Here is a 25,306-nt window from a genome sequence, read left to right on the forward strand (position 1 = left end):
ATATCTTTGAAAAAATAGAAGTCATTACAGTGAATTAAAAGTCCTGCTTTAAAACCAGTCCTTGAGACAGATTTTGGCATTTATTCTTAAAGAATCAGTTTCTAATAGCAATTACTAGCTTCTAGCTACTCTAAGATATATTCAGCAAAAGGGCTTTTTGCTCCTGTAAGATTTTTAGCACACACATTGTTAATCAGATTCTACAATATGGGTTAAGATATTTCACTCAGTAATAAAAGTTAATGTTAAAATTAGACTAATGAAGGAAAAAGACTAATGTGATACCTTCTGTATTTTCCTGAATAAATTAAATCAGAGCAATTATGATACCCGTTACATTCAAAACAACAAATTTAGAAGATTATTATGTCCTATTTGCACAGCACAGTAAAGCTGTAGTCATGGTGCACTGCTCTCTGCTAAACATGTTTGCATATTGAAATTCATTGCACCAGTTTTGATCTTTTTGTAATCTACAACACCTAGAATGTGGAAAGCCACATGCCTACTGCAGTCTTACTTCATAACTCAACATACAAAAGACAGTCAGGTGCCACCAATAAGAACTGCTACTACAGCGATACAGAGTTTGTAGATACTTAATAGCTTAAACCAACTGATTTTTAACTTCAGCTTTGTTTTGTTTAGATGCCGAATATGGAGGAAACCTTGAAGAATGCAACACAATTCACTGGAAATGGTAAGAGCCAGGCAGAAGCTTAAGATTTTGGTGGTTTATACTTGGAATTGCTCTTATCAATATTTTTTGTTGATTTGTACATCCTCAGTGTGGAAAGAAGGACTCTAGGGAAAAAAAACATGTACTACTCTCTAAGTTAAAGGATTTGTTAGTTTTTTCATTGATGGCACAAGCTAGAGAATTAGTGGAAACTGTAAACTATAGTAACTTAAAAAAAATAATAGTTCTGAAAACATTATTCCCTACAACGCTAAACTTCTTCACCATAAAAGTATGATTTAAATGTCCACAATGCTGTAGGAATTTTGCATACCTAAACCTGATAATTTTGTAGCTGGGACAGCATAATTAATATGCTTAGAAAAATACAACTAACTTTCCTGAACTGACAATGAACTAGTTTGTTTCTTAGCTCTCCAACATCTTCTTTAGAGTCTCCATAGAGTGACTTTGTTCCTTCTCATGTAGATATGGATGGATTGGATTTGGAATGCATGCTACCAGCAATAGGGATTTGGGCATTTTTATAAACCCAAACCCTGTTCATGCTGGACAAGCATCTTTCCTCCTCTTTTAAGATAAAGGCTACCTGGCCTGTGATGACTCAGTGACGATGGGTATAAAAACCAAAGTAATACAAAAAAATCAAAAAAATCCTTAATGCTACAGGCACACAAAAAAAGACTGAAGAAAACACAAACTGGTGAGTTTGTGGATGACTTCATGGGCTTTAAGTGAGTGATATCTTCGTCTATTAGAAGGAACTGAAAAACAAGGTGGACTGTTGAACATGTTGGTGCTTATCAAAGGACTCCAGTGGTCAAAACCACCACAACAGTTAATCACCTCCACACCAATTTCTTCCAAACACATTATAAACTTGTTATGGTACAAATGTAGAAGACACAGCTCAAATAACGGAACTAGGAGTGCGCAGTGGATAGAATAACTATATTCCTTTATCTGAAAATTCCGGGAATAAAGCAGAAGCACAGTTCCACAGTTCCTTCACTGCCTTATCAAACCACAAGCATCTATCAGGTCTCTCAAGAATGAAAAAGTCGTAAGAAATACAAAAACACAGACTGTGCCTCACAGAAGCAAGGCAGGTTACACCTTGCTTGTGAAACTTGTGCATATTCTACTCACCGCACCATATACCAGCTTTAATGTTACCTAGGATCCGGAGCTATAACTAAACAGGAATTTAAGACTTCCCTTTTAGGCATTTAATCTGGAAATCAATTGTACAGAATTATTTCTAAAAATTTACAACATACTATACTGCACACCACCTGAAAACAAGTAATTCTGCTTTGACTGCAGTAACCCTTACATGAACCAGGACAGATGTTTCCCCTCAAGGCTCTTCAAATACATAACCAAAGCCATCTGGATACTTACTTGAACCCCAAGAGTACGACCTCTCCTCATATTTACATCAAAAAAAAGAAAGACAAGGCTTGTGTAAACTCAACTTTTTGTTAAGGAAATAGACTATCCTTTCATATTTGAAGTCTACATTTCACTTTTGCCTCATTAGGGAATTGGCTTGATTAACATGGAAATCAGAAATTATTATTAGACAAAAATATGCAAGAAGATCAGAAGACTACTTTCTGTCACTGAATGGGAAGTTCATTATTAACACCTGTAGTTAATTCACTCCTTAATATCCTCACTGTTGCAAACAATATTTGATGATGGAAACCCAAATGTTCTTCAATTATTCTGCATAGTATTTTTCATTAACTAATGGAGAAATACTGCAAGAGTACAAGAAGATGCAGTGTCTGCTACTGGAAGTTATGCATTACTAAGCCTTTTTAAAAGGCAGAAGCCTGAGAATAAGTAACATGTGACAATCTGTTTGGAAACAGAATGACATCTTTTGGGGGAAGAAGTTGTAATTCTTGTGACATATTTTGTCATTCCTTTTCCTACTTGTATTTCACAACACACAGTGTGCTGAAAGACATATGGTGTGACCTGGCGCTACATTTAGAGGTCTACCTCCATCTAAAATGAGCTCTCAAATTTACAATTCAGCAAACATATACCGAGGCTATTAATTCAATAGATAGCTTAATGCAAATAAGTAAGTACTGAAATTATTTCACTGTGCCAGGGCTCCTGACACACTTAAAGTATGTAATCTGACAATGAACACTATGAACGGCTATTAGTCTGCTGATCATGTATTTAGAATCATGGAACAGTTTGGGTTGGAAGGGACCTTTAAAGGTCGTGTGATCCAACTCCCCTCCAATATGCAGAGACATCTTCAACTGGATCAGGCTGCTGAGAGCCCCATCCAGCCTGGCACTGAGTGTTTCCATGGATGGGGCATCCACCACCTCTCTGTGCCAGTGCCTCAACACCCTCATCATAAAAATTTTTTCCTTATATCCAGTATGAATCTCCCATCTTCTAATTTAAAACCCTTGCCCCTTGTCCTATCAGAATGGGCTCTGCTATGCAGTCTGTCTCCATCTTTCTTATAAGCTCCCCTTAAGCACTGGAACCATAGCATACATAATTGCAAAGAATAACCTTATCAAGTATGAAATTGCAAGTCCATTAGTTAAAAAATAAACCCAGCTATTTTAAGATAACATAAGAAACATGTTACACAGCGAAGCAAAGGTGTTAGAACCAGAAGAACCCTTCTAGGCTACTACATCCATTTGTTTGCTCTTCTGCATAGCTGCAGGCAAGTATAATAGAAGAACTGATGGAAAGGATTACATCACAATCCTTGGCAGCCCTCTTTGAATTTACAGATTTACAGGTATTTGTATGAACACTTGTTGTGGCACAAGATTGGTTTATACCTGGTCTTTATAGCCTCTGTCTGTAAAGAAAGAGGAATTCTGTCTCAGGCTTTGCTGCTGGGTTAACTGAACTGAAATCCTGAAAAAAATTATTTTCATATGAGACAGAGGATACATTTCTTTTTTACCCATTATTTTTTTTAATGCTGTCCTGGGTTCAGCACTGCACCAGCTACCAAGAAGGAGAAAAATGACTGCTACTGCTGAACCCAGGACAAATGTTCATATTTAACTTCACACTTTTAATGACTATAAATGACCTGAACATCACATTGTATTTGAGACAAGATATTACCATTGTCAAGATGATGGCATTAAAACTGTTTCTCCTGGAAACCTCTTCCTGATTAATTCCAGGTTCATCTTACCATTTTCAGTCACATCACCTCTATGGTGCTCAGCTGATATGGGATTAATTACTACATTCTGACTTCTGGAGTCTTGCCAGTTGCTCCTGAGTAACATTGAGCTTTCAACAGGCATTAGTAAAACCGTTATTATTGCTCTCTGTCCTATTAAATGACCTTCAAATTCTAATTTAAAAAAAAAAAAATTCAAGTCAGTTTTCCCCAGGTTATCAAACACTTTTCTATACAGAAGTAGATCAGATTTTTTACAGATGGTCAGGCAGCTAGATCAATACTTGTTTGGATCTGCAATATTTCTTATGTCTGAAAAACTGTCAAAGGTGGAACATTAGCACTATTTAATTTTCATGAATTGATGCTGCATTTCACTTCACATGCATTTTCCTTCATGTCATTAGTTATCCTTTCCTCTCTAAGCTACCTAAAAATCTTGCGAAGTATTGACTAGCAAGTGTTGCCTTATTAAATTTCCCCAGCATACAATATTATCCTAAAGCAGACTATTCATTAAAAAGTCTGTGCTTAGGGACTTGCAATATAAAGCTTCAGTATCTTCAATAAACTCAGATGTGGATGATTTTGGATTAAGTTATCCAACTTTGCTTACATTTTGAGTATGCATATGCCTATACATTTGTTATGACTGGTTTTCTTCTCTTTGTTCTATGCTCAACACTATCCAAGTTATGGAAAATTGAAACAAGTGTTTCTTGGCTAGTGACTATCTTAGCTTTAATTTTAAACTATTTTAACTGCATTACAGTCTCAATTCTCTGATTAAAGAGTTATGTTCTGTGTATAAATTTATCTTCAAAAACCTATGAAATTCACTATTTCAGCTAAGCAGCAGAAAATATAGCATCCACAGAACCTAAAGTGTCATTATTAATTTTGCAAAGAAACGTACAGTGGCATCTTCAGCACTTTTTTATAATTTTATGAGAGAGAAAGTAAAAATCTACAAAAGGCAGAACTACTGCCTGTTGTTACTGTAGGGAGAAAATAGTATGGCAGTAATTTGGAATGTATAACTTATTTTTAAAGTTTCTTATGCTGTTTTACTAAAATCTAATAAGCAAGAACAAGAAGCAGAAAAGCAAATAAGGAAATTGGATCATGATTAAATGATCTTAACAGCCAGTGGTGAATCGCTTGATTTAATTAATTTCTTGCTTAAAGTACTATTATTTTTTTCTTTGATCTTTTTAATTGTATTACAAAGTGTTTCTTGGTCAGACCAGATTCCACATTTTAAGTCTTTTATCTCTAACTCTTGCAATGGTTGCATTGTATAATTCGTAAGCTGCTTTCCTTTGATACATTCTGAACTCTTTTCCTTATTTTTTTCTAACTCTCAACTACATTGAAAAGTTATTTGCAAAGCAAGTGGTCTTAGTTTGTTAATATTTTTAATATATTTGTTAATATACATGGTTTCAGAAAAAAAAATGAATATAGCTACCTCCTGGCTATCTGATATTTCTTACTCAATACAAATAAGGCTTTAAAGAAAGTGGAAGTTGCGAATGCTCCATCCCTGGCAGTGTTCAAGGCCAGGCTGGACAGAGCCTTGGATGACATGGTTTAGTGTGAGGTGGGAGTTGGAACTAGATGATCTTAAGGTCCTTTCCAACCCTAATTAATCTATGATTCTATGATTCCATGATTATATTAATTGGAGGTAATAATCTGGAAAACATACAGCTAAGTTGTTCTCATCACATAAATTCCAAAATGCTTCACTCCATACATCCAGCAATTCAATGGGACTGACACTGTCAGCACACTTAATCCTCTGCTATAGCCATGCAGCCCCAGAGAAGTGCTTCCAGGATTAGAAATGCTGTTATCTGTGCTGACTCCGCTCAAATGCAGGGACAGTACAACTATTTCCAAGTTACATCTTCTTAAACCTGTTTAAGAGCTTAGTCCTCTCACAGATTCTTCTGTTAAAATGGGCTTCCTAATGGAAAGAGTTCAAACTGGAATTACAAGTTTTGGTTTTAAAGGAGAAAAAAAAAAAAACAAGTAAAAGTGGTCTCAGTTTCATTTTTGCACATGTATAAATGAAAAATGAACACAAACCTGTAAGGAAGAATAAACAGCTAGTTGGTAATGGCTACATTAATGTAGTTTCCCTGGTACTATTTTAGCACAGGAGTACCACCCTAACCATGAATGAATGCTTTCACTGGAGAGTTCTGTAACTCTGTGCTAAATATGCAAAGTATTACAGTTGGGAATTTAAAGAGGTTGTTGAGGAAGGTCATGCATTAGGATGACAAACTAGAAGTGCTCAAATTACCTAGCTCACCAAAAAAGTGCGAAGAGGTAATTTGATTGAATCCTGAAAATACCTAAATGAGAAACCCACTCTCCAATCTAATGGATAAAAATACACACTGGAAGCTTGTGCCAGACAAATGTAGACTACAATTAAAATGACTTTTTTATTTTTCCCCAGAAATGAGAATAATTAACGACGGTGACAATTTATTACAAATTGTAGGAACATCAATAGAAGTTTTAAAGCTCAAATGATCTCATTAAATGAGCAAATATGAATTCATCTAGAAAATACTTTGGGCTAGTTCAGTAAAATCAGATTAAATGATACCAGTATTCAGTTATAGGATTGGAATCTATTAAAAGAGATGCATACTTTCTCTTATCAGTAAAGTATTTTCAACAGTGGCAATACAAAATGACTATATCTAATCACCTTCAGAACAGATTCTTTCAAATCACGTTGTGTTGAATGGGATTTGTATTTGATGGACTACCAAAGAGCTACAGAAACTTCAATCTTAAGAAAATGTCTCTGATAAAACAACAAAGATAAAATCTGTTGGATGCAGAGTCTCTGAAGCATACAAGTATCTGCACAAAATGTATTTCTGCATCTTTACATCATATAGTTTAACCTGTGTATAAATTTCATGAAAGCATGGATCCTCCCTTACCAATAAACAGGTAAAAGTAGAAATAAGAGATTACACTAAGACCTATATTTTTGTCACCTAGATTTTTAATGCTTTAAGTAGAGTCTCTGTGGAAAACTAATATGAGACTGGAGACCATGGATTTCACCAGATACATATATTGTAAATCATACTTTAACTATCTTGAAATTTTTTGTCAACCCAAGAAGTATTTGGGATACTAAACGTAAAAAACTGTCCATTCACAGGGCAATGCTAAAAGCTTCATATGAAATTAATTCAACAGAATTATACAGCAGAGAAAAAACACTCCACTTTTTCAGCCCCAGAACAAGTTGAAGGAAAAATGAAAGCAGTGGGTTACACCTCATGAGCTGGTTTTGCTAGTATTAAAATATTAATTACATGGAAACTTAATGAGCTGTTGCCTTTGAACTATTCTAGTGAACTAATGGAAATAATGGCAATTATAAGCAAGATATTGATCATCACAACATCCAAACGCTATTACTGTCTGATTTTCCAAAGTCACAGTGAAGACAAGAGTGAGATTTTCCCAGGCATTTCAAAAGAAGAATAAATTTCTGAAAGAAACAGCTTGTCATTTATCTCTTTGCTTGTTATAAACTTCAGAATGAATATTTCATAGCAGGGTTTTTTTTTCAGAAAGAGGTACTTTTTGCCACTTGGCTCAGCTGTTGGTACCATGCCCTCCATTGGAAAGGGATAACAAGTATCATGCGCCTTGGGCCTGTTGTAACAACACACAGAGAAAGAGTTCATACCCAGAAAGCCAATTCTTGAGTAGTTGAATGAGGGGATTTCACTTCTGGGAGTAAAGATTAAACCAGGCCTGTCACTTGAAGAGTATGTTTGATGGAGAAAACCAGTCTAATGCATATTTCAACTTGTAACTATGACAACTCGTAGAACCTCTCTAATATAGTTAAGAGCTGCCCATTGCATGAATATTTAAAGTGTAAATGAATAAGTTATATTCTTTTAAAGAGAAAATATTTGCTCTCTAATCATAAGATTTTAATAGTTTAGACTTTCATATTTCCACCTCCCAGACAGAAGGAGATTTCTTAATTTTGCTGCTGCTGTGTTTGGAGACGGGGTTCAGCAAGACAAAGTTAAATGTCCACATTGTAAGCACTTTAGGAAGTTATCATTGTCGAAATGGTACTCATGCCTAATAAGTAATAAATACAAGTGTTCCTTTCACCTGTAGTCCCATCAACAATGCTTCCATTTTTCTGCAACATACAATTTCATTTTTTTAAAAAAGACAGTTCCTCATGAAATAAGATAATACTGGGACAAAATGTGACTGCATTCCCTTTAGTGATGACCAGATTTGTAACTAACATGACATATAAGGCAGCAGTTTATGTCATCAAAAAATAGGAAGAAAAAAGAATCACGCAACCTTGGATGAGGCTGTGATAGGCTTTTAGAGCTCAATTACAAATGATTTAATCTTAAAATGAAATTATTAATTCTTCAGTGAAGTCACATGTGTTTTAAGTCAGAATAAAATTCTATGGATGCTGCAGAAACATATTCCTGTATTTCCATATAAAATGAAATGTAGTTTTATGTGCATACAGCACACAATACAGCACACAGCTGTGAAAGAAATGAAATGGCAGGCACATTTAAATGTAGGCAAACCATGTACAGCAATACCTGAGGTTCAGCATATACTTCTCATACACACTTATGTGATTTTAAACAGATTAATAGTTTTGCTAACAGTTCATCTGCCTAAAAATGAATCAGCAAACAAGAATGCACAAAAGCAAAATCCTGACAAAATTTCTATCAACACTTCAATTGTCTTTATGTTTTTTCCCCAAAAGATTCACAATATATGTCTGTTACAGCAGCTCTGCATTTTTAATCCAAATTCTGTATTAAAGAGAATCTAAAATTCTGTTTAAGAGAACTTAAACTAGCTGGCACATCTGTAATGAGAAGTCTAAGTTTCAATGAAATATTCTGGGATCTCCTCATATAAGAGAATAATGTTGAACAGCAACTGCTCAAAATAAAAATTTGGCTTAATCCTGCCGGGCTGGTTACTGACTCAACTTGTGCCTTTTCTTATGAAGCATAAGTATTGGTTATGGTATTTTAAGAGACACAAATACTAATATAGTTTAGCAAAGTTACCTTCTAAGAAGAATTATGACTTTTTTAGCAGTGGGAGTGGGCAAAGGCTGCAGAACAGATTTTCCAAAATACTTACCACAGTTTGATGGTTGACCTGGATCACCTCATCACCAGCATGGATCTTCTTACACTGGTCAGCAGGAGACTAAGGACAAGAGACAACAGTTGACTTTACATGGGTGGTATGGAGGGGGAAGGGAAGAGCAGGAATTAAAACAAAGGATGTCAATGGAGGCAAAAAAGCTGCGCCCAAAGAAGTATTATTGCTATCAAATAGCAATAATTACCCATATTTATAAGTAACTATGTTTTTATTGGTTACAGATGGCAATTTGATGAAGTAATCTAGAATCCCATTTCCACGGGTGGTGAACAGCCTTTTTGACTGGTTGAATTATTCTAGCTTCTTTACCTCTCTGTGGGGAGTACAAGTATCTCTAAGACAAATCTGTAAGGCATGCAGGAGATCAGCAGCCATACCCAGAAGGAGAGACTTGAGAATTCAAGGCAACTTACTTGCATTGGACACTAGCTTACAAGAGCATGCTACTGACAGAACTTGAAATTTAAGAGAAAAAGCAAGAAATACTTGAAGAGCTGAGACATCACCTTGAGAAGTAAATCACTGTGGAAGTTAGCTATTAAGTAAGTAGATCAGCTGGGCGACTTAGACAAGCTTGAATATTTACTCTACTTGTTAGATACAGAGTCAGAGAGAGGAGAGGACAAACTGTCCCATCTTAAACAATGCAGAAACATTGAAAGCAAAATACTCTTGGATTGACAGTTAAAGTTCCCTAAGTAAGCAGACTCCTAACAAAGGCAAGAAAAGAGCCACTTGCAGCTACAGAAAGTGGAGTGGCTCTAATACTGCTGAAGAATTTCCTCACAGAAAAGGAGTTACATTACCAAAACTTAGTTCAGTTTCTGGATCTCTTTTAGAGACAGCCTATATATATAAATTGCTCAAAGCACAAGAGCCAGGTGTCAAATGCAGAGGAAGAAAAGATTTATCTGAACTCAAAGTGATTTGTAGAAGCTCATACACATGAGCTCACTGTGTACCGATAAAGACTTCCAGGAAACAGGCAAGAGCTCTCCAGCTGGACAGTCTTCATCAACCAAAAATTCCACCCATCATTTCCACCCATCATTTCCATCCCTTTTGTGGATGGAGATTAAAAATATAAGATAAACAAATAGAAGGAACAAGACAAGAGGAAACAATATTAAAATCCCCTAAATCGCCACTGGGAAAAAAATTACTGCAATTACATCTGAATAAAATGCCAAAGAGACTCATCTATGAGGATGTCAAATCTCTCCCATCGTCAGCACCTGCTGACTAATCAATAGATTCTGCAGCCTACACAGCTGCTGGAGAGTGGTAGGAAACATCATTAATTATTCAATCAGTAAGAAAAAACAAGCCAACAGGGCAAATAGCCAATATTTGACATAGTGATTCCAAGCCCAGCTTTTACTTTCAGCCTACTGCTTGCTTATCATTCCTAACCATGCTCTGGCCAGACTCCCCAACACAAGCCATGTTCCAACCCCTCACCTGCTTGATCATTGCTTGAACTTTCATGAGGGCTTCTTATATCTGTCTTGGGGAGTCCAGCCCTTGAGCTAAACTACATGGTCATGGCATCCACATCTCAACTCCAGCCAATTGAGTCTTTCTGCATTAAATTAAACAGTATTTTACCTATGTATTTAATGTGATGGTGTAAAGAGCTACCTGATTCCAGTGTCACTTTCTCCTTTCAGTGGAAGCTTGCAGAATTTTGGCAGACTGCTGTTTTGCACAGGACTAGACATGTAACAGATAAATATTTCTGGCATTCAATGTAAATGCAAACTTGATTGCTCTAAGCAGTGAATGAAAGGTAAGCAGGAAACTGAAGTACCATGATTTAGAATATTTAACTTCAGTTGATGTTTGCTGGAAAAGCAAGCAGAGGCCTGGTTCTTTCTCTTTTTAGCTGCTTTCCTGACTTTGATGAGGATGAGCTACTTGTTATCTATGAAAATTAAAAGTAAACACTGGCTCTGAGGTCAATTATCCCTTCAAAAGGAACGAAAAATCAATTTGCTGAAACACCAGAAATTACATGTCTTTGAAGCTGCTTTATCTCAGGTGTGATTATACTTTTAGCAAAAACAAAAAAGCAGCTTCTTATGGGGGTGTCTTACCAAAAGTTTTGACATCTAAAGTTTACTCAAAATAAAAATTATAGTGACTGGCAACGTAGTAATTCCTCCTGTGAATTTCAATTATAAGTATATAAATATTTTCCCTACAACTGCATTATATTTCTCAAATGAATTAGAATTACAGTAAAAAAGTGTATTAATTAGAGAACGAGTAATCCAATCTATGAACATAACCTGCTGCAACATAATCAAGAGGGATCATTCATAAGTTTCAGGACCCAAGGTACGCATACAGTTCTTTTAATAGTTGTAACTGCCGCCAATGACATTAATATAAACAAGCTAACGAATTGGAAGTTTAATTTGCATTAGACCTGTCTTCACAAATTGTGACACACAAATCATCAGCCATGGGTTCGCACTGAGTGACAAGAACTGTGTGCTGTAATACTACCCAATATATAAAAATCACGTAGAACGAAATATCGCAGTTGAAGCTTACCCATATGGGCCAGCATACCACAGCAAGCATTTACAGCTTTGGTTAGCTGCATAGTGCTAATTTTATATTCCCGGGGTGTCAGCATTACATAATTTCAACATTCACTTTATAAAATCTAAACTTGTCGTTTATCCAGCTATGTGCTGTTTAACAGATCCAAGACTGAATGTAAAGTGTGACTAAAGGACCATATCCAAACCAAAAGGGATGGGTCCTATTATGAAAGCTGTGATGGTAATTAGGTTGCAGCAGTTGAAGGAGATTTGATTTTTTTTTTTTTTTTTTATTTCTAATTATGAATTGCAAGTTAAGTAACAAGGAGGATATTTAGAAGCCCCTTTGTTATTATTCTTGTCACACTGTTTAGTTTCCTATAATCAGTCATACTGATTCATGCGCAGCAGCATTTCTGTGTGCTTTGGCTAACACTTCTGGGACTACAATGAAAATAATAATTAATACATTTTTCTTGGTCTCTTCTGTATTTCTACTACACATGATGGAAAATATGAAAATACAATGGTGCTTAAGTTATCCTAATACAAATCTTTCTTACACTGAATAATGAATGATTATTTTCATAAAACAACCTTTTCATACATGTTCACACAACAGGGTTGTCAACTAATGTTTTCTTAGCATTGTTAAATCATCCATCTCATTCCACTCATGCACCAAAACCTGTTTGCTTCTTTCCACAATTTCTGCCCTCTTAGAGATAGCTCTGTCAGTAATTACTGCTAGATTGGAAAACTCTCTGCTTTATCAAAGATTATTCTATAACCTGCTTGATATCAAATACAGTATTTTTCATTATCTTTCTCCATTACCTGTGTTTTTCATCCACCCAAGCTGATGATAATGTAACTGTTTTAAAACTTATTATTTTACAATCTATTTTATCGCATCACTTATACATACAGAAGCTACTCATTTTCTATGAGTCAGTTCCAGGAAAGGCATCATCTCCAAAAGTCTGATTACTCTAACATTCTTTCTAAATTAATTTGGTAATTAGAAAGAAAAATCACACAATAAAATTACTGTTCATTCTGAGAAAAAAAACCCACAAAGAACTCTTAGCAAACATGTATTCATTATTGTATGACAACATTTACTCACTGCATAAAGTAAGCTGACTGCACATACTAAAGGATGCTCAGAGGACAGCTTCACTCATCAGCAACTCTGATATACAAGTATTATTTTAGTGATTAGATCTTTAGATCACTTTAGACTAGTGATGATGTTCTTACATTAGAAAAATTTACTTAATATACAGGACAATTTTGTGCCAGAGAGAGCATCACCATGAACACTATTGGAAAGGAGTCTCTGAAAAGCCATTTAGAACAGAAGTTCAAGATTTTCATTTTACTATATTGTTGGTTATTAGTCACTTCCCCACAGATATTTTTCTATGCTTATTTTCAAGGGTCCCAAGTTTTTAAAAAGGCAATATGACAGATGTAGAGCAGAGATAAAAAGTATTAATAAAAGTGGCTTAATTAAAAGCAAGATTTCATATTACAAAATTCACTGCATATATACAGAAAATACTTGTATGTATGATAAGAGTCTTTAAGCTTACGTTTTCAGTTGTTCCTGTGATTACATGTAGCCCATCATATGTTGATTTGATATACATTCCCTGAAAAAAAGAGCAAGAGACATAATTAATATTTGCAGGAAATTAAGAAATGATGTTTGCATGATAATTAAAACAGCGTATTTTTTCCAGTTTAAGAACCATAACATTTGAACAGACTGAAGGAACCATGGTCAATTAACATTTGCGAATTTAAGTTTAACAAATATGTATCAAGACCCATTATAAACAGCACAGTTTTCTTACTTAATACTTTTTCAAATTCCAAGCAAAGGTGTTTTTGGCAGAACTCAACACTCAGCATCAGTATACAAGCTTGTGCATATTCAGCGTTTGAAATATTTAACATGCCCTCTTTTCATTACAAGAGACATAAAAGTAGTATCAAAAACGGAAAACACAAACAGGAATTGCCTTTAAACTTAAATGCCCCATCTTCAGAGAGTTACTGATTCAATAAAAATGAAACCACAGTCTAACTCAGAAAATGCATGAGCCAGGGCTCATATTGCCGATTTATGGAGAAAAATGAACTTGGTGAACTAACAGGAGCTTTGCAATTAGTCCAGCAATAATTGTGCTTCAAGGAGGCAATGAACAAGATAAAGAGAGACAACCGAAGTAGGTATCTATCCGGCTATACACACACACACACAGAGAACTTTAAATGTCAGTGAGACTCAATTCCTTGTACGCTTTCCTCTCACGAATAAGGTCATAGCTTCGCATCTCTCCCTAGTATGGTTATCCATCAAATTTTGAAATCTAATTAATCTAATTGGTACACTGTACTGTTGATTTATTATTCTTTCAATAATTCTGCATCACCTTGTGCTATCAAACTGGAAGTTTAGAGCCCCCGGCAATAAGAAAGAACATTTTGTTCAGACTAATCAATTTCAAGATTCCTGAACACTAATGAAGATCTTCAGGGTAGCTGTTTACACAAACACGCCCCACCCCACCAATCTTACCCCCCTCCCCCCATCAAAAAAGGTAAAATACTACAACGGCAAGATCATGCTGCTCTCTACAAGTACCTAAACTGGAAGGGTAAAGAGAAGATACAGCCAAACTCTCCTTCAGAGTGCACAGTGGGAGGATGAGAAGCAAGGGACAAGTTGGAACTCAATTAAAGAAGAAGTTGTTTTGGTTTGGTTTTGATTTTACTGTGAGGATAATAAACCACTGGAACAGAGTGGAAGGATGTGCAATCTCTACCTGTGAGATAATAAAAGCTTGACTAGATGAGGCCCTGAGTAACCTGCTCTAGCTGGATCTGGTTTGATTTTTTTTGTCATGAGAAAATGTGACTTCTACTTTAAGGCAAGCTAGCTTAATTTCAACAAGTTGGAATTTTATTTAAATCGTAAAAGTTCAAAACTAGAACTGCCTAAAACTCATCAGGTTGCTTAACTGTGCTGCATAGAAAACTCCATTTTAGATTTTACTCACCGTGACTACTTCTTCTCATAAATGAGACTGCTTTATGAGCTTTTTGTGAAAAATAAGGATATCCAAATTAGACCTTGAAAGTCTTGAAATCACATTCATAAAATGTGATTAGTTGGAAGAAAGAAGTTTCTGGGGAGTCTTCCAGTATTTCCTTCTATACAGTTGGATTAAATTTATCAGTTTGCTATTCTACTGGCTCTGTACTACCTTCAACTGTTACTGACAAACATCTCATTCTCTTTCCAAACTAAAAGACATAAACAGGAGCACTAGATCATTAAAAAACCTGAAGGTTCTCATTGAGAATGGGACGTTGAATCTCCATTAAAAAATCTAAACATTTAAATCCATCTGGCACGTGTAACACTGGATTTCCATAGTGAAATTTTAGCCGGAATGTTACACAACACTGCTGCAGCCATCACAGAAGTCTGTTATTTTAACACATAGTAAACTTCAGTAACACATTTCCAATCACACTTTTAATATCAAATTTAATATCACAATTTTAACACCCTACTTGTTTTGACAAGATTCGTTCCTCACTTAAACCAACAGACTAAGATTTTTAAGACCAAAACAGAACATAGTGCTAAATTTTTAACTAGAATTCATCACATAATTCTTCATTAAGTTTTGAGCTGCCTTTTAAGCTATGTCTATTTTTGGAAAAATCAGATTACAATTTTATGTCTTAACATACGCCATCTGAGAGACATAAATACTGACTAATCACTAAGAAGTATCCTACATTTTGCTATTGCTCTTTCATCTTAGCTATTAAACTTTAAGAACAAACTATATAAAAATAAACAATTTTAGTGAATGACTCATAGCCTTCAAATTAACCTAGGTGGAACTTTTATCCTTGTTTTCCCAAAAGAAAAATACTGAAAAGAGCTTGATTCTTGTTGATTGTTAAAGTAGAACTGTATCACCTTGACATATCTGTGTTACCCAAACCCAGGAAAGATTGCATTCTGTCTAAAATTATTAAAATTGTTATATTGGGGGTTTTAAAATATAGTTCAGAAAGCAAGGTATTTTATATTGTATAATATATTACATATATACATTTTACATACCTATATTACACAAAATAATAGCTCAAAACTATTTTTCCAATTTCTGTATAATACTCATGACAAGATTGAAAGTACTCTTAAAAAGAAACCCCTAAAAAACATAGAAACATAGAATAGTTAGGGTTGGAAAGGACCTTAAAATCATCTAGTTCCAAACCCCTGCCATGGGCAGGGACACCTCACACTAAAGCAGGGCACCCGAGGCTCTGTCCAACCTGGCCTTGAACACCACCAGGGATGGAGCATTCACAACTTCCCTGGGCAACCTATTCCAGTGCCTCACAACCCTCAAAGTAAAGAACTTCTTCCTTATCTCCAATCTAAACTTCCCCTGTGTAAGTTTTAACCTGTTACCCCTTGTCCTGTCACTACAGTCCCTAACGAAGAGTCTATTCCCAGCATCCTCATAGGCCCCCTGCAGATACTGGAAGGCTGCTAGTTCCAGTCCCCTGATCATCCTCGTGGCCCCTGGACTTGTTCCAACAGTTCCATGTCCTTTTTATGCTGAGGACACCAGAACTGCACACAATGCTCCAAGTGAGGTCTCATGAGAGCAGAGCAGAGGGGCAGGATCACCTCCTTCGACCTGCTGGTCACGCTCCTTTTGATGCAGCCCAGGATACGGTTGCTTTCTGGGCTGCGAGTGCACACTCTGGATGGCATTCCTTCCCTCCGGGGTATCAACCGAACCACACAGCTTGGTGTCATCGGCAAACTTGCTGAGGGTGCACTCAATCCCACTGTCCATGTCAGCGGCAAAGATGTTGAACAAGACCGGTCCCAACACCGATCCCTGAGGGACACCGCTCGTTACTGGTCTCCAACTGGACAATGAGCCAACATACACCAAGTCTGAAAGAGCTTTATTTAGTCTATGTCATCTGATCTAGAGGCCAGATTATGTTCCCTGCTTCAAATCACTCCTTCCAACCCTGTAAACATTTTTCCCTAGCTCCCCCTGTCCTTGATATGCTGACTGTCAGCACTTGCCTGTCCTTTTACAACAGATAATGTGGTGTGTAACATTGTCCACAGTTTAAACTAGCTTGCAATTGCTTTCTGTTATAGGATGACTTCTAAAGGTCAGTTTATCCTTCAACATGAAAGGACTCATACTAAGAAAAATATTATTTCTAAAGGACAATCTGTGTCAACCCTATTTTAGTGATTCATGTGTTTCATCCCCAACCCCATTCTCGTTTTTCTTCTCAAAACTAGCATTTGCAAAGAGAATCTCCAGGCATATTTCAAGCAATACAGGCACAGGTTAGCAGAACCTCTTGAAAGTTAAAATTGCTCAAATACATATACAAAGTAGGCTTTAAAAGTGGGTCATTTTCATCAAACTTCAGTTTAAAAATTAATCTACTCTGTTTTATAGGAAATGTAGTCATTTAAAGAGCTGTTAATTCTGTGAACCCTGAAAAAGTATTCACAGCCTGAATTAGGCAGAAAAGCTGGACCTTTCTTTCAATTTAATGAGCTATTGGCTATCTCTTTGTTCATCATGGTTTCATTCTGTTTCCACTGATATAAGCATTTTTAATGGTTAATAAGACTAAAAAACAAAAAAAAGGAAATATATTCTGATTATTTTTTCTGTCAGATAATGTAATTGCCAGGCAAATACTGATTGAATACCACAGCTGAAGAACAGAAGCAGCAAGCTTATTTTCTGCAAGCACAGATACGAATAGCTGAGTAGATCCCGTTGTGACAACTGCTACTGCTTCTGGAACTGTTAGTTAGAGTTATTTTGTTTACACTTACTTTCTATTTGTCTGTGACTTAGAGCAGTTACACTGATTCAGCATATTCAAGAGCCATATTCTTCTGTAATAATGTATTTTATAGCATAAGCATAATCTTTAATTAACCTGTAAACTAACCTATTAAAAGAGGATCCACCTATCTGCTATTGTGATCCTATTAATGTCTGTTTAAAAAATAAATGGGATGGAAATGAAGCTATACTCTTGTAAGATGATTATTCTCAAATCACTCTTTACACAAACTGCTTGCTAACTATTTCATAGATTTCAGCCATATAAGCTGTAAAAGCAAAAGAGCAGAAACATCAGCTAGGACTAAATAAGAAGAATGTTTTGTCAGGGGTTTCACAGACAAAAAGCACACAAATGAGGGAACTTCCAAATCCTGGAATACATCCTAGGTTCCGGATGGGAAACTTTAAGTGGGAAGTGGCTTTTTTTTCTGGTTGTCTTCCACCTCCCTCTTCTTCTGGTGCTTCCTCTTCAACATGAATGGCTATTCCTCTCAAATAAGTTTATATCCCCCCCCAGCCTTTCCATCAGCTCTGATCTCCCCTTCTGTGTCCAGCACCCAAACCCCAGTCTTACTACAAGCTTTTTCCTACACACATCCAGCCCCGGAATCACTATGCAGACAGAACGGAAGGAACTCATCTGCTTTAACAGTGATATCCAAAGAATACTTTGTCATTTCAAGTTACTGGGTTAGAAATAAGTAGTTGCTCTTTAATATGTGATATGTTAAATGTGAAACTCCAAAGAATTATGCTGATATATGAGAGGTGCCACAGGACACGGAAATGTTTCACAGGCTGTTATATCAGGAATCTGACTGTTCCCAAGTAACTCTGTCACTGGTCTCTAATGAGAGTGACTTGAAAGCTTTTAATTAAAATCTGACCTTTTAAAACATATGGGAAGGAACCAGACATTTAAAATTCCAGTTTTAAGAGACAGTTGCCCAGAAAATGGTATTTCCAGTTGTAAGCAGAATTTTCTTCAAAATTTCTTGCAGACATCTGCAAATGACAGCAGTGTAATTTTATGTGTCGACAACTATACCCAGGTCAATTCATGGATATTTCAGATAATGTTTGAAGAGCTCTGAATTTCACAATAAGACTAAACTCTTTTGGTATAAGCATTTCTGGCTCATAATTCCAACACTTCCATGTAGGCTATTATTGCTTTCTGGGTAACAATGACCTATTTTCAGAGGGTTCGTGTTTTTGTACCACTCTTTGATGAAATAAGACAAAATACTTGAGCATGAAAAATTCAGGGTTTTAAAACTACAGTGTAGTGGTCTACGTGTCTTCAACAGCACTTTTAGAAGGACAGGAGTGCAGGCTCGACTTTTACAACACAATGAAACATCAATAGCCAAGATTCAGGTCTGTAATGCTAGAAACTACCAGGGAACAGTTACACCCCTTGATCTTTTGCCTCTAATGTAGAATGGTTCTTTAACCTTGTTTTAAGTATCAAATTTGGACAAAGGCATATAAAAAACTGACAAGATAGTCAGATATATACATATATATATATATATATTTATATATATATATATGTATAAACAAACAGACAAGGTAGCTTTAAGAAGGTGCCTGAAAGAGTTTTCACTTAAATTTCATGCCATTACAAAGCCTTTCTTGAAATATTTTTTTGGTCTACCTCATATGCTGCAGTCCTTTGCCCACATTTATACTAAATGCCTCTACTTTCATTCCTGCTATACAGTAGCATTTTTTATTCTTCTACATAAGCAGAGTTTGGTTTGTTTTGGTTTTTTGGTCCTTCTTGAGCTTCTTGCTCCCCCAGTTTAACCAGACATTTTAACATTGTTTTTTTTTTCTTAGTTCTTTGAAACATTCATCTAACTCAAAAGAGAGTTTATTCTTCTTTCTTATGTTCCTTTTACTAAATCTTACCTAAATAGAAACCCATAGACAGCAAAAAAGGTAAGCTTTGACAACCTTTTTATGTCAAGCATGATGGAAGCTTGAGTTTCTTTAAGCCTTTAAAAAATAATGTGAACTAACAGTCTGACAGACATGAGTATTTCCACAAAAAACCTGCCTTCACATTCTACTTCTTCTTCTTGCATTCTCTTGCAGTTATTTTCTTGTACAAATGGAAAGATTGGTTTCCATCACCTTAAATTACAAATTCCACAGAAAGAGAAGTACCATTTGAAAGGGTAACTGTACATTAGATAGATGAATAACCCTTAATAAAGACAGGGTTTAAAGAAAGGGTTTGTTTCTGACAGCTTGTCTCTTTGGTTTTGAGGTTATTTTCCAGTGATACACAGCTGGTCTTATAAAAATATTTATTCCCACAATCTTTGCTTCCCTTAAATTATTAAATGAAACCGGAAAAGTTCCCTCTGCAGAAAAGTTAACAAGGCTGTGGATAGAAGTAGTGTATATCTCAATTAAAGGGTGACAGGTTACACTGTTTCTATCAGCAGTAGGAAGCTCAGACACAAGAGACAACAACAGCGGGGGAAAAAAAGGAAGAGGAATAACAGTGCTACTGCATTTGAGAAACAAAATGTTCCTCAGACGTCAGAAAATGCAAAACCAAACAACAAAAGCCCAACAGCCTACCTGGTTAGAATTTCCTGCTTAAGGGTAATCATTAATCTCCTCAAAGAAGATTAAAGTTCCATGCACACATACAGCACATCGAGGTCAGAACATTAAGAAAAAGTTTAGTCTGGAATAATACTGGCTCTAATAAAAAGAATCTTCCACTACTGACAATCCCTGATCATCCAAGAGTAGGGGAAGAGAAAAAAAGCCCCAAACCTCCAAACCCCTCCCTGCTCCCATTCCAAGAAGTCTCCATATCCATCACCTCGTACAAAACACTCTGTTCCCTTAGCCTGTGTTTGATTATTTGACAGTAAAACTTCCATAAGGAAGTTTACCATGCAGTGCAATGAAATAGAAACCTATCTTTCTCTAAGCAGTAAGAAAACAATTTGTAATAAACGTCTGTAAGTATAAAAACAATCCAGTGTCCTTCGTTATGCTACAAATGACACTGTAGATAACACAAAGAATTGAAAAACAAAAAGCCAAGGAAGGGAATTTTCTCAAATCACAATGCTGAAGTTACTTTGTTCTATTCTATTTCATAAAAACACCCGTATACATGTTCTCTTTCTGTCAAAGCTGACAGTGCTTCTCACGATCTAACACTTTCTCAGCACAGGAGTTTATTTCAAGTTTGTGAAACTGGCTGTTTGAAACATGCTTTGCTTTCCAGACATCTTACTCGGGCTGATCGTGCAGTACACATCAGATGTAAATGGTATTACCTTATCCAGCACTACAATTCAGGAGAAAAAGTGTCTTACAATCTTTAAAGTTATTTTAAAATGAAATAGAAAATATATGGAGGGTGTTTTAGTATTTGCCACTGAAGATTTAGAGGCTAAATAAAGAAAAGGAGGAAGTAACTAGACTGACACTTATGATGGGTATAGTTAGGGAAGGAATGGAAAGAGAGGAAAAATCCCAGTATGTTTCTGGAGGCAAAGAAATGCCTACAGAGATCAGGATACAAACACAGTCATCAGAACTTGGAATGGAACCTAAAACGTGCGCTTCCCCATGCAAATTCTGTATGGCAAAAACTGCCATGAAACTACCAACAGAGAGTGTGTTCTGGGCAGTGTGTGAGGTAAGACTTTTTTTATAAACCAGACTGAAAAGAGAGTTAAAAAATAAACAAACCAAACAAAAAAACCCACCCAACTATTAAGCTCATAAAAGCACGGACATAAGGTTAGAAATTGCTGGAACCACAGATGCACATTCAAATGACATACAGACCCTTTGTGAAAATACTTATGGTCCAGAATTTGTTTAAACAGCTAAACACAGACACTGCCCCACAGGAGTTCTGACTCTGCAACTGCATGGACTTGGGCCTGGAAATAAATCCAGTTTCTGTGAAAGCCTTTGCAATGTCTATAGGATTTCTGGCTCATGTGTTGAGGAAATTAGAAGGCATAAAATGAAATCAGTTTGCAAACGGAGTTTTGAAAAAAGAGGAAGACTTATAATTAAGTCAACTGAGTATCATTCCAGATAACTGTGTTCTCATATAAATCTGAGTAATTTACACCATGCTTTTCACCAATGGCAAATAATTGTGTCAATTTTCTAGGTGCCAAAATGTATGAATCTCAAGCTAAAGTTCTCAATAGCTCTGAAAACCTTAGCTACACTTAAAAGCAAGAGAGACTATGTGTTGAACTTATGCTCTAAAAGTAACAACTGTTCTGAACAACTGTATGGTGGTAAGCTTCTCCTAAAAAATAGATTTTGGGAGATTTTGACCCAAATGACTCTGTTAGATTCCTGTCCATAAACCTAAAATTACAGTATAATTTTCACAAGTGTTTTGTGCGGATGAATTCATTGGTGTCTGTGAAGCACACAGTAAGGCCACATAAAAAAACCCAAACCCAAGAACTCACAATGAAATTAGTAACTCAAAGGAATGCAGAGCTTAGCTGAAGTGTGGTAAATAAGACCTCAACCCCTACACTGAATGATAAGGATAAAAATGGAACTCTGAATACATTCCATTCAGTGAATAGCACTCATTTTTCTCTTGAATGGAACAGAGATCCTGTGGAAAAAAAAAAACCTGCTATACAATCATGAGAAAACCATTTGTAATTCATTACTCTGTTCTATATTTGATACTGATTAATGTTTTCTTTTCCTTTTCACATGATTTTTCTTTTATTCCCATTTATAGTCCTTTTTCATATTTTCTTCTAAACAGAACACAGTGTCAGCAAAATTGATTATAAGGAACTTTCCAACCTAACATGTTACAGCGCCTTCACAATTAGGCACAGAAAATGCTGTTATTCACCGTGATTTCACTTCTTCTTAAAGAAAAAGAAGAAAAAGGAAAAAATAGTCAGGCAATTTTGATTGCAGTATTTGCTCATGTCTTCTGTCAGCAGTGCCCATTTACCGCAGTTTTGTTGGCTATAGATTTATGTGTGCACTGTGGGTGAAGACTAAACCATGGTTCTTCCACCCAGTGTTAGAGTCCAGTCTACAGCATGATCACAGCATCAGCCCTATCTGCCTGATGTCCTGTTAGTAACGAGAGTGTTGTGGAGGAAAGTGTGGACCACATGACAGGCCACAACAATACAGTCAACAACTCTCATCTTGACACTCACACATTAAAGGTTTAAATCATAACCTGATACTTTATGATAAGATGCTCAGAAAGTATATCATTCATTCCCAGGGGCTCTGGAAAGACACCTGCCTAATATTGCACGTTTTCAGCTCACAACCAGACATGCCATTTTTGAAGTAGGCTACACTCTTCCTGTCCTCCAGCAGTCTACACCCCTGTCCTAGATCTAGAGCTATCACTGAACAGGAAACACTAGCACTGCCAAGCCCTGCTTGTTATACTGCATCATCTCTGAGGAAAAGGCATCTTATCTTTGTTCACATTCTCTTTAGCACTGAGAGCGACCTTTCCTCTAAGTAGATCAGCAGAAATACGTTACAGTTCTTGATAGAAAGGAAAGCTACATAGAGATCCAGACTACTAGTATACAGGATGTATTAGTCCTAATGTGAGTCAAAAGCACGGACTGATTTACAGCATATATACTACACAAACTGTAAATGACCTGGTATTTCTGGACACCCCTGCACTAACCCAGAAATCAGACCAAGAGGGGAAACTGGGCCACAGAGGGAGCACATTTGGCCACTGGGATGCAGGAGCACAGCAGGCAAATTGTATCTGTCTTCAGGATTACATACTAGGCTTTGCATCTGTGATGCCACAGAATTAAAATTAAATGCGTTTTATACTGTTGTAATGATCTTTGTTGACTTAATCTAAGAATAAAGGAAACTTATGCAGTCATACAAAACCTCCTCATGTTATTAAAATACACCATTCTCAAATTAATATGCACACCTCAAAATCATGTTCCTGTAACTTTGACAGGATTTGCATTCAATTCAGGCTATTCTATATCAGACCAAAGAGTAAGATATTGAAATGATACACCACATCTCAACTAGCAGAAATTTAACTGTAAATCACACTGAATCGCAGTCAAGAAACATGCCAGAATGCCTATAGTAACACTCACATGTATTTTATTTGTTATAGCTGAGATATTTGGCAGGTAAGTCTTATGGTTACCAACTTCTCCTCCTTTTTTAGCTCCTCCGGGTGCTTCCACCAACCCAGGAACAACATTCTTGGATACCTCCTCTTTAGGGGTTGGGGGGCAGTAAACCCAAGAAAACCAAACCCGAACCCTGAGAGGGCAGTTGGAGACATTATATGAGATTGTACTGGAAAAAGTAGTCTGTCTCTTGAGGAGAATGTGCAAGAACATCCTCATGCCTGCAGTGCTACCTTATTCTTTAGCTTTTATTGAGGCACTAGGTTCCCAAGCACAACCCCTATCCTCCTGCAGCATACCAATAGCAGGATGTAAAGTAAAGGACTACTGAGAGGAGACAGAAATCTTTACCACCTGCCCCTAAAACTTCACAAAAATCCCTTGTCCAAAATATGTAACAGTACATTATTGTTTAAAAGTGGTAGCCAAATAATTATTTAATTATTACCTCTGAACAAAATGTTAATGGTGTGACCCATTTTACCGCAGAGCAGCTGTGGCATTCAAAAGACACCTGACTAGTCTGCTCAGTCAACAATAATTTATGAGATTTCATTTTGTTTCTGGGATGATACTTCTGAAAGCTTTATTTGAACTGAATCCGTAGGGAGGCATATAACTATTTTTATGCAACCCCAAGAAACATATCTCCCACTAATCATTTTCAAACCACGTTAACGATATTTAGCTCATTTTATTTGTATATGTATGTATTTGGGGATTACTTCGGTACATGCCAAAACCTGCAATATGGCTATCAAATGGCTATAACCTTTCCCTAGCTGCTCATGTAGTTACCAGTTGCACGTGAAGCCCTAGGTAAAAAAAGGTTTTAATTTCTGAAAAAAAAATACAATTCCTTTATTTAGATAAATGTTAATTAAACCACTTTCGGAAATCTGAATCAGTTTACCAAATAAGTAGGACATTGCATGTAAATACATTCTGATTTCACGATAAATCAAAAGAAGTTATCACCCTGAAGAACTGAGGCTTGTATTCTGTACTCTAACAGGTAAACTTTAAACTGCTTTGCTACTTACCAAACCCTCACTGGGCATAATGCTGGTGAGATGAACTACCTCAAGATGTGCTGACTGTGACACCAGAGAATCGGATGAGAGCGAAATGATGTGGTCACAAATCCCAGACAAGGTTTTACACTACGAAGAAAAACAAGTCAATATAATTGCTCATATTAAACTGAAACTACTAGTGAAGAAGTTCTTATTCTGAGAACTAATTGAGAATGAATAGATAATTTTACTTCTTAGCATTGTAAAAACTACAGGTATATGATAGTTAAGAACAAAAAGTTAAGGGAACAGAAAATAACCATAAATTACAAAACAAGTTTACATGCATGTACATGCATGTTCTTCTGATCAAAACATTTTACTGTGCACTGAGAACTGTGTATCTGAACTATCTTCTCAACTCCAGCTACACACAAAACCAGAAACAACCTGATCAACTACATCCTATCTGTCATTATAATG

General features: G+C 36.2%; 1 protein-coding gene across 2 annotated transcripts in view; it reads right to left on the reverse strand.

Moving 5' to 3' along the window:
* Positions 1–25,306, reverse strand: part of LOC130596793 (connector enhancer of kinase suppressor of ras 2-like) — a 187,442-nt gene that overhangs the window by 65,884 nt on the left and 96,252 nt on the right. For both annotated transcript variants that reach the window (XM_057404747.1, XM_057404746.1), the window contains exons 6-8: positions 24,851–24,970; positions 13,276–13,335; positions 9,099–9,167 (exon numbers count right to left, since the gene is read on the reverse strand). In XM_057404747.1, coding sequence (XP_057260730.1) covers positions 9,099–9,167; positions 13,276–13,335; positions 24,851–24,970 — 249 coding nt within the window. The remainder of the gene's footprint in view (positions 1–9,098; positions 9,168–13,275; positions 13,336–24,850; positions 24,971–25,306) is intronic.

Source organism: Pezoporus wallicus, unplaced genomic scaffold (assembly GCF_028554395.1).
Source record: "Pezoporus wallicus isolate ANWC-B61680 ecotype Strahan unplaced genomic scaffold, APGP_CSIRO_Pwel_v1 contig_5104, whole genome shotgun sequence".
Classification (NCBI taxonomy): domain Eukaryota; kingdom Metazoa; phylum Chordata; class Aves; order Psittaciformes; family Psittacidae; genus Pezoporus; species Pezoporus wallicus.